Consider the following 14,367-nt stretch of genomic DNA (forward strand, 5'->3'; position numbering starts at 1 on the left):
GTCATTTTCATGTTTCACAGCAGCCTGTGCTAAGTTACAGGCTAGCTAAATGGCAGTCTCTCATAGCATGGCACTTTGCTATAAGGTTCCCATAGCATCAGATACTGACGGAGAGTGAACCTATGAAAGGGAAAGTCTTGCCATACCCTTCATTTCAGCTGAGCTTTTTTCACAGAAATCTGGTTGGTGTTTAAAGCTGCTTTTGATTTTCATCCGTGACTCATTAAAGTGCAGTGTTCAGACCTAGTAAAGACTTGATGTAATTTTATTTTAGACATTTTTAGATTATTAATAGTTCAATTCAAGTTTATTCGTATACTGCTTTTCACAATGCAAATTGTTGCAAAGCAGCTTTACAGAAAATTAAATGTCAACGATGTCTTCACCCTCATATTTTCAGTACCATAATGAGAAAAATCACATTTTCATTATAATAATACAACATTTCAGTTGTACACTGCCTAAAAATCATGGAATGTAATTTACTGGTCTATTGAGTCTATTTTGTCTCACTGCACTGACAGTAATGTGATATCAATACAACCCAGAAGTACTGATAAACTGAAACAGACTTGTGGGTAGGGAAGGTAACATTTGGTGGAGCTTGAGCTGCCAAAGGGGGGATTCATGTTACGAAATTCAAGGGTTAGTTTACTTTACCCTGCACAATGAATGATTATTCTTGCCACTGGCCAAAGGCTTCCACTTGGTTTTGGTTTAGGCGAATAAACTCTCATGATTTGTCATTAACTCCACAGTGGCAACAGTGAGAATTTGAGTTTGAGAAGTCTGTTTTACATAATTCAAATACATTTATAACTGGCGTAAGTGTCAATTAATTGAATATATAGCCCCAAACTGCACATTTTGTGTGTTCTCCTTATTGCACACACACATTCGGGTTGCAGTCTCTACTGATGAGTTGAATCAGGTGAGATGGAAGAGAGAGACACAAATTATGCAAAGATCTCCAGGACAGATTTGAGAAGCACTTTCTGCTCGTGCTAAAGAGCGCCCCATCAGGTGATGCAGACTGTCTACTTTTGTTAATACGACAGGTGAGAAGAAAAGAAAGAAAAGTCCAAAGGACCTTAACACAAGTTGAGTGGATTAAATGCAAGAGATCTAGGCAGATAAAACTACATCAGGCAAACAGGTTTTAGTCAAATTGAGAGTGAAAGTAATAACTGAAAAGTATGATTTTCAGATGCATGGTGAACAGAGTTTGATGACAGTGACAGCTTTGTGATCTGACGGATGGCTCTCAAAAAAATTTAACTATTTAACTCTGGTTTATTGCAATAACATTTATAGTAAAAATATTTTTTATACATTTTGTACACAATGTTGCCTTAGACCTTTACTTTTGGAAAGGCATGAACAAAAAATTAAACCATAAAGTAAATGGAGGCTGTACACAGATGTTTAAAAATATTTAACTTCATGTGATTTTCGGGTCCGCGTGCATGTAGACCATCCACACCACGACCTGACCCTCATCAGCTGCTGCCATCCTATAACATTCTCTCAGATCTTCTCACTGAGCTTCAAGCCTGGTTGAGCACTTCCACTGTGGTTTTGGGCAGGATCACTCGTTCAGGGAAAGGATAATGTCATCTTCCAGGTCTGAGTTATCAGAGCTGTCTGCTACGGGAATAAGAGAACAACATTTCAGACAGCACAGGCGAAAAACTGACAGTAATGAAAGAATAGGAAGAAAAAGAACATGCAAGAAATGACATGGCGGGGAAAGACATCATAAACATTTAGTCACAGCCAATAGCAAACAGCTGCTTTAACTGTATAACCTGTCAATGTCAAAGTCTGCTCTCATAATCGATTAGAATCGGTGTCTGTCATCACCTGCTAGAGGCCAAAAGTGAAGAATGAATATGCTCTCGCTAGCACTGTACTCAGCTGCTTCATCAGGCCAGATAAACCACAAAACTAAACATTTTCAGCATTCACAGGACTCCCACACGCCGAGCGTTTAGCATACGCTGCAGCTGTCAGCAACAGTAGCTGTCAATACTACTCATTGACCAATACATCACATGCAACTTTTTTAATCATCAGCAAAAACGATACGTTTTTCTGTTTGGATGATTAAGGTGTGGTCACATTAGCGAAAGTTCACATGCAAACAGGCCCATCGTTCATAGTCACTAGCGCTGAGGTGTATACAGAGCAGCTCACACAGAAGTCAGTTTCATCCCAGACAGCTTTTCTGCGTTTTCTCCCTCGCACACAATCTTCCGATCTGATCGCACAAATTTCCATCGGAATGACTTCATTTAGTTCATGAATTTTACAGAGCAATGGTATGTGAGACCGCAATTTTATTTTGATGCCACTGAGGATCGTTGCGGAGAAACCCTGGAAGTTCATCTACCTTTCAAGCTCCCTTTCTACCTCTCCATTAGTTTACTGTCTTTTTAACTCTTTCCCCGCCATTGATGTAATTTTTTCGGTCACATTATATGGTAGGGGGCGCTATTACACACCTTCTGAAAGAGTTCTGAATCCAATCCAGACTTAGTCTGACTAAAAAGCTATTTTCTCAGCTTTTTGTTCAAAATATTACTTTTTTTTATGAAACTTAACCACATTCAAGTGTTGATAAAAAAAAAATGTTTTTTAATATATACAGTGGTGTGAAAAAGTGTTGGCCCCCTTCCTGTTTTTAAATTTTTTTGCATATGTCACACTTAAAAGATTCAGATCATCAAACACATTTTAATATTAGACAAAGATAATGCAAGTAAATACAAAATGCAGTTTTTAAATGATTATTTGTTTTATTAAGGGAAAAAAGCTGTCCAAACCTGCCTGGCCCTATGTGAAAAAGTAATTGCCCCCGAAATCTAATAGTGCCATGCTTTGCAGCAACAACTGCAATCAAGTGTTTGCGATAACTGGCAATGAGTCTTTCACATCGCTGTGGAGGAATTTTGGCCCACTCTTCTTTGCAGAATTGTTTTAATTCAGCCACATTGGAGGGTTTTCGAGCATGAATGGACTGTTTAAGCATCTCAATCGGATTTAAGTCCGGACTTTGACTTGGCCACTCCAAAACCTTAATTTAGTTTTTCTTGAGCCATTCAGAGGTGGACTTGCTGGTGTGTTTGGGATCATTGTCCTGCTACATAACCCAAGTGCGCTTGAGCTTGAGCTCACAAACTGATGGCCGGAGAGTCTCCTTCAGGATTTTCTGATAGAGTGCAGAATTAATGCTTCCATCAATTATGGCAAGTCATCCAGGTCCTGAAGGTGCAAAGCAGCCCCAGACCATCACACTACCACCACCATGTCTGACTGTTTCATTCTTTGGTGCATGTTCAGACATTCATACAACAAAATATTCTGTGGGCCATGAGTTTTGTGAAAATGATAAAAAATGCTGGTGGCAACTTTTCTCAAAAAATACTGGCGGGGCTAGAGTTAACTGTCCTGTTTAATAATAAAAAGCAAGCCTTATAATATACTATCTGTATTAGGGCTGTCAAAATTTTTTTTTTAATATTCGTTGAATTTAAAATAAAAATCCACATTCGAATGCAAAAACATTGCATTCGAATTTTAGGTGTGCGTCAGGCAGCCTTATCAGCGGTGCACGAGATGCGATGACGATCTAAGTGTCGTTGCATTATAATGTTTTTGTTAGCCTATCCAGCTGAAGCCACTAGATGCGGCACTGCTGCATTGTTCATTAAAAATATTGCGGGAAAAGATAACAATCGATGCGGGGAAGATGTTGTTTACATCAAAACCAAAACGTTCACACAGAACACATATTTATCGCATTTTCTAGAGGGACATCTATCACCGTTGCACTTGCGTCTCGCACAAGAGAGACACTTACAATTAATGCAAGTTCAACTTTTAAAAAAACATGTCTCAAGACTTTATGGCGGTTTTCCCCATCCCACGGTATCTCATGTTTTTAAATGAAGAAAGTACTCTTTGTGATTGTCTTTCAGTCCTTTGTATTAAACTATACATACATGCATGATGCTGTTTTGTTTCTAATTGTTTAAGCAACTTTAGTTATATAAGGTTTATAAACATTATTTTAAACATTATGCACTTTTTTCAAAAATAGTCGTGTTATTTTATTATGCTTTGAAGAAACGTGCATTAGTAATATTTTGCTCGATGCGCCCTCTTGTGGCCTCAGGAGAGAAGCCAAAAGCTTTTTTCCCCCCTAACTGAAATTATGCCTTTTAAATTCAAATATTGATCATATTTAAGTACAAAATTCAAATTTAGTTTTTCAGCCATTTTTGACAGCCCTAATCTGTATACAATAATTATGCAGTTATGTCATTTAAACAAGCCTTTGAATGAATTACATTTAATGGACATGCCCGAGAGAGCATCTTTAAATCCTGTATATTCAAACTGGTCATGTCATATTTACGTCATAGTTCACCGTGTACTGTATATATTATTAGTGTTAGCAGGTCTTCATTTGAGAAAATGTGATTTCCAGTGACTTGCTGGATTTTTATTATTACTTTTTTGGTTTATCTAGTTCAAATGTTTTTATTGAATCATTTCTAAATTAAAGTCACAACCAGCTGTGTATTACAAGTTACTGGTGCTAAATTCCATATTGATGCATACATAATATTAACACCACTAGTAATTCTTAATAATAATAATAATTTATAATTTCGAAATACATTTGCTTACTATAGCATGACCTGAAGTAGGCAGCAGGGAACTCTCACTTCTCTCACTCCAAGATGCCAAACATATCTCATTAACAAGTCTAAGCATGAAAAGTTTCTCCAGTATGGTTTGTTATTTTTCATTTAACACATCTTGAGCTCACATGCTTGTGATATAAAAATGAAACCTTTGGGTGGCTTTTCTCCAGTGAGAAGGGAGTAGCTCCTCTATGTATATGTGTGCATGTCGTCAAACAACTCACTGCTGTCTAGTACAAGCTCCACATCTCGCTCATTGTCATCAGAATCCTCATCGTCATCGTCGTCATCATCATCTGCCTCTTCGTCCAGCAGGCGAGCCACTTCCTCATCATCAGACGGAGAGAAATCCTGCTCGCCATCCTCCTCTCCGTTGTTCTCGTTCTCCAGCTCTGCCAGCAGCGGGTCTGTATCGATGTCATCTATGTCATCATCCGAGTCATCGTCGTCCTCTTCATCCTGATCATCCTCCTCCTGAACGAAACAAACGTCTCATGATCAAGTTTACAGTGCCCAGCCTCACTGACGTATGAGGAGAAGAATAGATACTCATTACTCGGTGGCTAGCTCTGTGTAGCACCTGCTGCTTTACATGACCTCCCGAACAATCCCAGTGTCACAAGTAACAGCTTAAGCCATTCATGTTTAACATGGTCCCCATCATTTCAGTCAGATCTTAATAGCTCGAGGTTTTTTTTTTTTTTTTGGTAGACACTGCAAATTTTCATTTTAAATTCTCTCAAAAGAATGGTCACAAACGAAAATGAATATTAGTATAAAAACACTTGGCATAAGTTTGTTTTTTTCACTGGACACTTAGTTCTCTTTGTATAACTTGAGCTGAATGATGTTGCCTTCTGTAGAGATGCTTTATAGCTGAATTGTTTGTTTCATAACTGATTTAATGAATTAATATAAATCAGTACTGAAATGCCACTGCCTTAAAGCTGAAATGTAATGTTTCAAAATTAATGAGCTGTTCAGCATTTATTACTGTGAAGCTGCTTTGAACTGATCTGCACTCTATAAAAGTATATTCAAATATATAAATAAATGTGACTTGAAGATTTTTGTTCATTTATTGACAAGAGATGGTAACCACTTTGGCACTTCTGTAAAACCTGAACCCTATTTTTTTAAACCTATATATTATTTTTCATGACTAAGAACAGCATTGGTAGCAAAGGTCAGTATATTCTCTTGTTACATGTATCAGAACATGAGTCCTAGAACTATTTAAGCTACACTGAACTGACTGGTCATAAGCTTCCACAGCTAACAGTTCAAATAGTTTTGATATCACACAATAAAGGAGTTAATAATTCAGTAAATTATGCCAGCCGTGTGATAGGTGTCTGCTACAATCACAGAAATGGCTAGAACTGAGAATTCCCAGAATGGCTCATTGTTGCAAAACTTCCCCCATACACACACAGAGCTTAAATGTATATACACTGTGTGCACAATTATTAGGCAAGTGATGATTTTGACCATATCATCATTTTATCCATAATTTCCAAGTCCAAGCTGTATAAACTTGAATGCTTATTGGATTTAATGCATATCAGGTGATGTGTATTTGTGTAACGAGGGAGGGTGTGGCCTAAGGAGATCAACACCCTATATCAAGGTGTGCATAATTATTAGGCAGATTCTTCTCCTCAGGAAAAATGGGCCAAAAAAGAGATTTAACTGACTCTGAAAAGTCAAAAATTGTAAAAAGTCTTTCACAGGGATGCAGCACTCTTGAAATATCAATTTATGCAAACATGAATGCTGTTTGCATCAGTCTCACCTGATCCTCCTCATCCTCTTCCTCCTCAGCAAGTCTCTGGCGACCGACTTCATACAGCCGACACACAGTGTCCATATTTATTGAGTCCTGATTCTGTTACACACATTCACATACAACACCACACAGAGTTTTGATGTCATACAAAGTTTAATGATATGTAGAATTGTAGCTTCATAGAATTTTGCTCTGTAAAGATCATTTTGTTCACTGATGTTGAACTTAAGAAAAAAAGAATCTCAAATTTAAAAAGTACAATGTCCTTGAGTTGAGGTAATATTGACCTAACTATATAGACAGTAAATAACTACATTAACTTAAAAAAGTGCAGCATACCTCAATGACAGCCAGATAGCAGTCTTTAGTGTCTGTGCACAGGTCAAAAATGTTCCTCTTCACATCAATGGTGGCTGAGAAAGCAAGCAGACCATCATCAAGATCTTCATCAGCTTAGAAACATATTTACAGAAACAATTTCGGTCAAGTGATGTCTTTGGACAGCATTGTGACGTGCTACTAATCAAACCATTTTAAAATGTGTCTCTCAGTTGTGTTACAGTAACAAGTGCATATGTGACCCTGGAGCACAAAACCAGTCATAAGTGTCCATTTTTCGAAATTTATATTTATACATCATATCAAAGCTGAATAAACAAGCTTTCCATTGATGTATGGGTTGTTAGGATAGGACAATATTTGGCTGAGATACAACTATTTGAAAATCTGGAATCTGAGGGAGACAAAAATCTAAATATTGAGAAAATCATCTTTAAAGTTGTCCAAATGAAGTTCTTAGCAATGCATATTACTAATCAAACATTAAGTTTTTATATATTTACGGTAGGAAATTTACAAAATATCTTCATGGAACATGATCTTTACTTAATATCCTAATGATTTTTGGCATAAAAGAAAAATCTATAATTTTGACCCATACAATGTATTTTTGGCTATTGCTACGAATATCCCCCAGCGACTTAAGACTGCTTTTGTGCTCCAGGGTCACATATCTTACAGGAAGCATCTAACTGCTTATTTGCTTTTAACAAAAGCTGAACAGAGAGAATGAAGATAGAACTACAGTCATACCGATGGGTTTATAATCAGTGGCATCAAAGGTCCTGAAGGATGAACCGAATGGACTCTTCATTTGCTGCTCCATCACATCATCCTCATCATCAGCCTGCAACATGGCTACAACACACTCCAGAACATCAATACAATATCTAATACCTCCTGTCTAAGACAGAACTGTTTAACCAACAAGTATCATCTCTGGAGGAAACAGGTCACTGCTCATCCCCATCCAATGGTGAAGAACTGTGATGCATCATGTTGTGGGGTGTTTTTTAGTGGCAGGGACTGGGGCATTGGTCATCACAGAAGGAAGCCGAACACAGCAAATTACAAAGATATTCCTAATGAAAAGTTAATATGGATTTCTCAGACTGGGCTGAAGGTTCACCTTCCAACAGAACAATCACCCTAAAATAGCCAAGACAATACAGGAGGACCGTGAATGTCATTGAGTGGCCCAGCCAGAGCCCAGATCGAACCAAAACAAACATCTCTAGAAAGTTCTGAAAATGTCCACAGACTGTCCCACCCAACCTGACAAGGGTTTGAGACGATCTGCAGAGACCGATGGCAGAAACATCCCCAAATCAAAGATTGCAAAAGAAGCTCACAAATAATCGAGGCTGCCAAAAGTGCTTCAACAGAGTACTGAATTAATATTTTTTTTTGCAAAGTTATCACAAGTTTTTGCTTTGTCTTTATGGAGCATGGAGTGTAGATTGATGTAATTTAAATTAATGTAAAGCATAATAGCATAAACAAAATGAGAGAATAAAAAGGAAGTGACGTGAATGTACTGTGTGTGCGTCTCACCTCCATAAATGACAGTTCCATTGTTGTTGAAGACAATCCGACACTGATCTAGCGCTGGTACTGTGTGAAGAAGATGAAACGTCCTCAAATCCCACTGGAGCGCGAGTTAAAGCAAACCGCTTCAGAAACAATGCAGCAAGAAGAGGTTCAACCTTTAAGCATCCCATGTATCCCAGTAACACTTCTCCAGATCGATAGCACCCTTTTTCTACATTAATCAGCATTAAATAACCCACTAGTTAACTAAAACCTCATTAACAACAACAGAAGAATCAGAAAACAAACTACAATATCATAAAACACACAGAAAAACAAGCCACACCCAGTGGTTCGCTGAGCAGAAAAGGATACAATCTCCGTGTTGATGATGACCTCTAAACCATTGGGATGGAAAACGCCGCTGATGTTCATGTTGAACTTGTCAAACTTATGGATGGCCTGAGCGGTGCGGACGTCCCACATGACACCGTCGTTCAGGACCAGGTCATCCGTGGGGTTAAACGTGGCACAGTTGCGCTTGTAGTTGTTGGCTAGGTCAGGGTTATTGAGGGTCAGGAGTTTCTGTCCAGACTGAATGTCATATATCTGCAGAAATACACAAAGATGCATGAAAAAGACGTTCACAGACTGGATTCCCAATATATTTTGATCACATATTGCAGTCATAAAGTTACATATACCATGCAGAATGTTAATAATTTTAACAAAAAAAAGTATCAGAAAAATTGCATGCTTCGTGTTATTTAACATGTTTATATGCAGAGGGTCAGCGTGTTAAAACCAGTGTCTTAATTTACGAATGAAAAACAACAGAAACACAATGAAAGGCGAGTGTTCAAATGGTTAAAAAGGTGACTTGCATGTGCAATGTGCTCTTTTGTTCCTATGACTCTGTCCTGAGAGAGTTTGCTGAACTCCACATAATGATCATCCAGGAATGAATGCCTAGAAATAAAGGAGTTTGATTCAAAAAAATGAAAAATAATCATTTGAGTTTTTAACAATTAGTGAACAGTTTGTAGGCGTGCTGACTCACTTCATGATGAATACTGACTTCATTCCCCACAGCGCAGATAGGGGATAACTCCAGGAAGCTGATGTCAACAACAGGGAACCGTCCTGACACAGAGAGACAAAACATCAGCATCTACCATAAATGCATTTACACAGCAATTACAGGAGCTGAGGTGGGTCAGAGCAGCTATCGAATATATAGAATTACATCTTCACAATCAGTTACAACACCACCATTAGATGTGCATGAATCACTTAAACTGCCAAAGCATTCAATGCATCAAACTCTGCCTTACTGTACCACGGAAACCAAATACCATTATAGACTGCAATTACAGGCCTACTATAAAATCGTGAAATTCACATGCAATCTCTGGCAGAATCAGGGCACTTTATAAGAGGTGTAAAAGCACAACTAAAAGCATGTTGCTCTATTAGGGTATGGGGGTAGAATTGTTGCATTATTCCAAATAAATAGATTATGATCCACAAATAAATGTAAAGCCATTAACAAACCAAACATATTCACAAAATAAATAGAATGAGATCCACAAATAAATCTCAGTTTCACAAAGATGAATTAAATTCACAAATAAAACGAGACTTGCAAATAAAAAAATATATTCGCAAGTATCTTTTTATTCTACAAACACAACTTTGCCCGGCATTCATTTGTGAATCGCGTCCTGGGCATATGTAGATCGCTGCACGCATTTGTGGATTGTCAGCATCTTGAAGCTAGAAATGTTTCAAAATCCACAAATGCGTGCAGCGATCTACAAATGCCCAGGACGCGATTCACAAATGAGTGCCAGGCAAAGTTGTGTTTTTGACAATGTATTTTTGAATGTTTTTTTATTTGCAAATCTCATTTGTGACCCTGGAGCACAAAAGCAGTCATAAGTCGCTGGGGTATATTTGTAGCAATAGCCAACAATACATTGTATGGGTCAAAATTATAGATTTTTCTTTTATGCCAAAAATCATTAGGATATTAAGTAAAGATCATGTTCCATGAAGATATTTTGTAAATTTCCTACTGTAAATATATCACAACTTAATTTTTGATTAGTAATATGCATGGCTAAAAACTTCATTTGGACAACTTTAAAGGTGATTTTCTCAATATTTAGATTTTTTTGCACCCTCAGATTCCAGATTTTCAAATAGTTGTATCTCGGCCAAATATTGTCCATACATCAATGGAAAGCTTATTTATTCAGCTTTCATGCTGAATAAATAAGTGTCAATTTTGAAAAATTGACACTTAAGACTGGTTTTGTGGTCCAGGGTCACATTTTATTTATTTGTGAATTTAATTAATGTTTGTGAAACTGAGATTTATTTGTGGATCTCATTCTATTTATTTGTCAACATGTTTAACTTTTTGTAAATCTCTTTACATTTATTTGTGGATCATAATCTATTTATTTGGAATAATGCAACAATTCTACCCCCATACTAGTGTCCTGGGCCGAGAAAGTTCAAGAGTTCAAGGACTCCGTGTGTGTTTACTCTGGAGGGCTCCAGGTGTGTGATGGCTGAGCTGTGGCAGCTGTAGTTGGCTTCCTCCTGTCCACTGAACACATTGTAGAGTTTGAGCTGTCCGGTGCATGTGCCCAACATCAGGAAACGCTCTCGCGCGGAGAACGCACAACACATGAAGCCACTCTCATCCTCCTCAGCCTCCCTGAACACAGAGATGGGCCGAAACCTGCACACATGGTCACAAACAGCACTCGATTAGCAAGATGAAACTCAAGATGGGGAAAAATTACTTGGTAACTCATTAACAAACAACGCATATAGGACAGTTCTGTTCTTGGCTACTGACTTGTTAGTGTTACTGTCACAACTGGGCACTAACTCATATTTTCACATCTGATCAAAGCATATCATGTTTGAACTCACAGTTCTGTGTAACTGTACCTGCTGAAGATGAGATGCCTGTCAAAGCAGCCTCCATCAACCCCACCATATTTGGGGTAGACGACCCTGCGTGTGTGGCGAGGAGTGAAATTGGTGGGTGCCTGGCGTCTCTGCTTGGGCTCTGGGCACTGATGCGGTGTGAAGAGGCTGAAGGGAGGACATGTGGTCACTGGGTTCTTGCAGCGGGCGTGCTGCTCTCGTAAATACTCTGTTATGATACTGGAAACAACAACATATGATACATGTATGTATGATACATTAGAAGGACTTCAGAAGGATATGGAAAGCAGCAAGTGCTACAAAAGCCAGGAACCACACATGGTTTGTCAGATCATTTTACACATTGCTTCTAGTGTTCTGGAATAGTAGTGCCTATACTACTTTACTGTGACTATCCATGTCAAGTGTTTGATCATCTAACAGTTCCTGACGCATTTTCATTCAAGATCAACAAATTATACTGTATAGAGTCACTGTTCAGGAACATGATAAGCTGATAAGAAAAAAAAAACTGGTTAGTTTAAAAAAAATAAAATAATTAATAAGTTTATTCCACATAATTATTACGTGTGAAAACCATTTACCACACTTGATGTGCTCAATGCATGCATGTTAATCAATGTTTATAAAATAATAAAAGCCTAAATTAAATCTGCTCCTCATATGAACTGATCTTGTTGGTTTTTTCAGAAGACCTGGATTAAACAATGCGATTCATATGGGTTACTTTTACAATGTTTTTATGAACTTTTTGGTTGCATGGACTTTCAATGGAGGGACAGTGATGCGAGAATATTAAAAATAACAATGTGTGCTTTAAAGAAAATAACTAACACTTTTCATTTTTGGGTGAACAGTGAACATTAAGCAGTTAGTGTTTTTCTTTACTAAGACACATTAGATGAAGCATTTAAAGAATCCTATAAATGCATTTAATGAAACCTTTTGTTTAAGACTAATAGCATCTATATATTTCAAGTTTCTGATTACCTACAAAGGCAGTCATGTGTTGCATAAACTTGTTCCCTCCCTCTTTTTTTTTTTTTGCACCAATGAGGAACTTTCTAGTCCACAAAGTTACAGCATGCTTTCGCAGTACAATGCAGATATCATTAAATGGGCATAAAAAAAGAACAGCATAATGGGTATAAACCCAGTCAGAATGAAGGGCAGCACACCTGTCTAGAGTAGGAGGAGAGGGCAGATGTCTGTCCAGCTGCTTTTTCATGGCCGGACTCTGGCTGAACGCACCATGATCTGATTTCTGCCTCAGTACTTTTGGCCTCTTCCCTCCCGCAGCTGCACACGGTGACAGCCGCTCCCGCGAGAACACGATGCGTCCGATGAGCGGAGAGCCATTACTGTGGAGGGAGACTGCAGGCGGTGGAGGGGGCGGAGCCTGTGAGGTGGAGGGGCGGGGCTGGTGATGAGGAAGCGCGTGGGGGGTGTGGCCACCCAGACGGGCCGCGACTCCGTTAGTGAGCCGAGGAGTCCGTGGGATGCCAGCGGCAGGAGGCGGCGGCGTCGCGACAGAAACGGGAGTGAACGGCTGCACGCTAGCGTGAGCCAGAGCATGCAGCCCCATGGGCAGCTCGGCTTCTTTCGTCAGTGCTGTCGCTGTGTCTGTGAGACCTTTAGACATAAGATGATTCCGAATAAGCAACAGAAGCTCCTTCTCGGGAAACGAAATGCGTGACTGTGCCACGACACTAGCCCGCTGCAGCCGCGCCAAGGAAACATCTGTGCCGATCAGCAGCGGCTTTCCAGACACTCGCTCTATGAGTTCTGCTGCATACTTGCAGAAGCGCACATGCTCGCTGCGCTTGTCCTGAAGCACAGGCTCTTTCATCAGCTGCTGGATCTGTCCGCTGCTGAACAGCGGAAGCTTGCTGATGATCTGTCGCACCGCGGCGCTACGTGCCAACCCAACTAGGGCTTTGCACGCCAGAGCGCGAATCTGATCGGCATCGGTGATGGGCATCTTGATGGTGAGCAGGGACAGCAGGACTTTAATGCCATTGTTCGACTGAACCACGTTCCACATCTTGACCAGGACGCTCTCGCTGGCACGGTGGGTCTGCGGCAGACGGCGACGCGGGGTGCCCGAGATGAACTTGCCGATGCTAGAGACGCGTTTGTCTGGAGCGCAGACGCAGTTTATGATCACCTGCAGGGCCGACTTCTGGATTTCTGCGTCATTTACAAATACTTCACCCTCTGCGACGACCAGCACTATGCTCATACCTGCAGAACACAAGCATGCGCTTATAGAATGTATCTGCAGAGGATTCAAACAACCTTAAAGTGATGCATGCATCTCACATTGCTATTTAATTGAACAGACTGGAGCACACATTCAACTGCTAATCAGGGTAAAATGAATGAACGAATGTGTTAAATTACATTCTTAGTCGTTCCTTCATGTTAAGGCACAGACAGAAGCTACGAGAGCTTGTGTTGAATTAAGTGCCAGATACAGTGTAATCAATATACCAAAAGATTGCATGCATAATGTGGGACTTCAAATGCCAATAAACTAGACGATCTTATTCAGGGAGATCATTAACATGTTAAGGTTAAACTAACTCTGGCTATATATTTCAGTGCATAATGGTGCATGAAGATAGGCCTGTTTAGGTGGAAGCACCTATGTCCACGTGTTTTGGACCTCATCACCAGAACAGCAGATTCTCACCAACAGTGGAGATGGTGGAGCCATTCTCATCCAGCACAGCGACGTTCTCCGACAACAGCAGCTGCGTTTTAGGAATCACTGTCAAAATGCTCAAGATATCCAAAGCGTACCTCACCGTGTCAGCCCTGAAACACACGTTACCCAAAAAAAAAAGTGTACTTAGTACTTTTTCCCCTTCACTGCAAAATGTTTTACACAAAAAAGTGGTTAAAATCACATACACGTTGTTCATGGGCAGCCAATAAAGACCATAGGCAGGCATTATGCAAATTTCAAATAAGCCTATATAGGAATTACTGACAACTCCTTTTTTTTTTTTAGGCAGGTCAGAATAG

At 39.4% G+C, this 14,367-nt stretch overlaps 1 protein-coding gene across 1 annotated transcript in view; it reads right to left on the bottom strand.

The window, feature by feature from the left end:
- Window positions 1–1,273: 1,273 nt before the first annotated feature.
- The window catches only part of LOC107573317 (protein VPRBP), a 21,942-nt gene continuing 8,848 nt past the window's right edge, over window positions 1,274–14,367 (bottom strand). Inside the window, exons 7-19 of the mRNA XM_016259759.1 lie at window positions 14,033–14,157; window positions 12,516–13,581; window positions 11,338–11,556; window positions 10,924–11,122; window positions 9,431–9,513; window positions 9,255–9,339; window positions 8,746–8,979; window positions 8,395–8,488; window positions 7,594–7,698; window positions 6,841–6,914; window positions 6,508–6,600; window positions 4,937–5,186; window positions 1,274–1,647 (exon numbers count right to left, since the gene is read on the bottom strand). Of these exons, the coding sequence (XP_016115245.1) occupies window positions 1,589–1,647; window positions 4,937–5,186; window positions 6,508–6,600; window positions 6,841–6,914; window positions 7,594–7,698; window positions 8,395–8,488; window positions 8,746–8,979; window positions 9,255–9,339; window positions 9,431–9,513; window positions 10,924–11,122; window positions 11,338–11,556; window positions 12,516–13,581; window positions 14,033–14,157 (2,686 nt within the window). The 3' untranslated portion in view covers window positions 1,274–1,588. The remainder of the gene's footprint in view (window positions 1,648–4,936; window positions 5,187–6,507; window positions 6,601–6,840; window positions 6,915–7,593; window positions 7,699–8,394; window positions 8,489–8,745; window positions 8,980–9,254; window positions 9,340–9,430; window positions 9,514–10,923; window positions 11,123–11,337; window positions 11,557–12,515; window positions 13,582–14,032; window positions 14,158–14,367) is intronic.

Source organism: Sinocyclocheilus grahami, unplaced genomic scaffold (genome assembly GCF_001515645.1).
Source record: "Sinocyclocheilus grahami isolate Dianchi unplaced genomic scaffold, SAMN03320097.WGS_v1.1 scaffold1916.1, whole genome shotgun sequence".
NCBI lineage: Eukaryota > Metazoa > Chordata > Actinopteri > Cypriniformes > Cyprinidae > Sinocyclocheilus > Sinocyclocheilus grahami.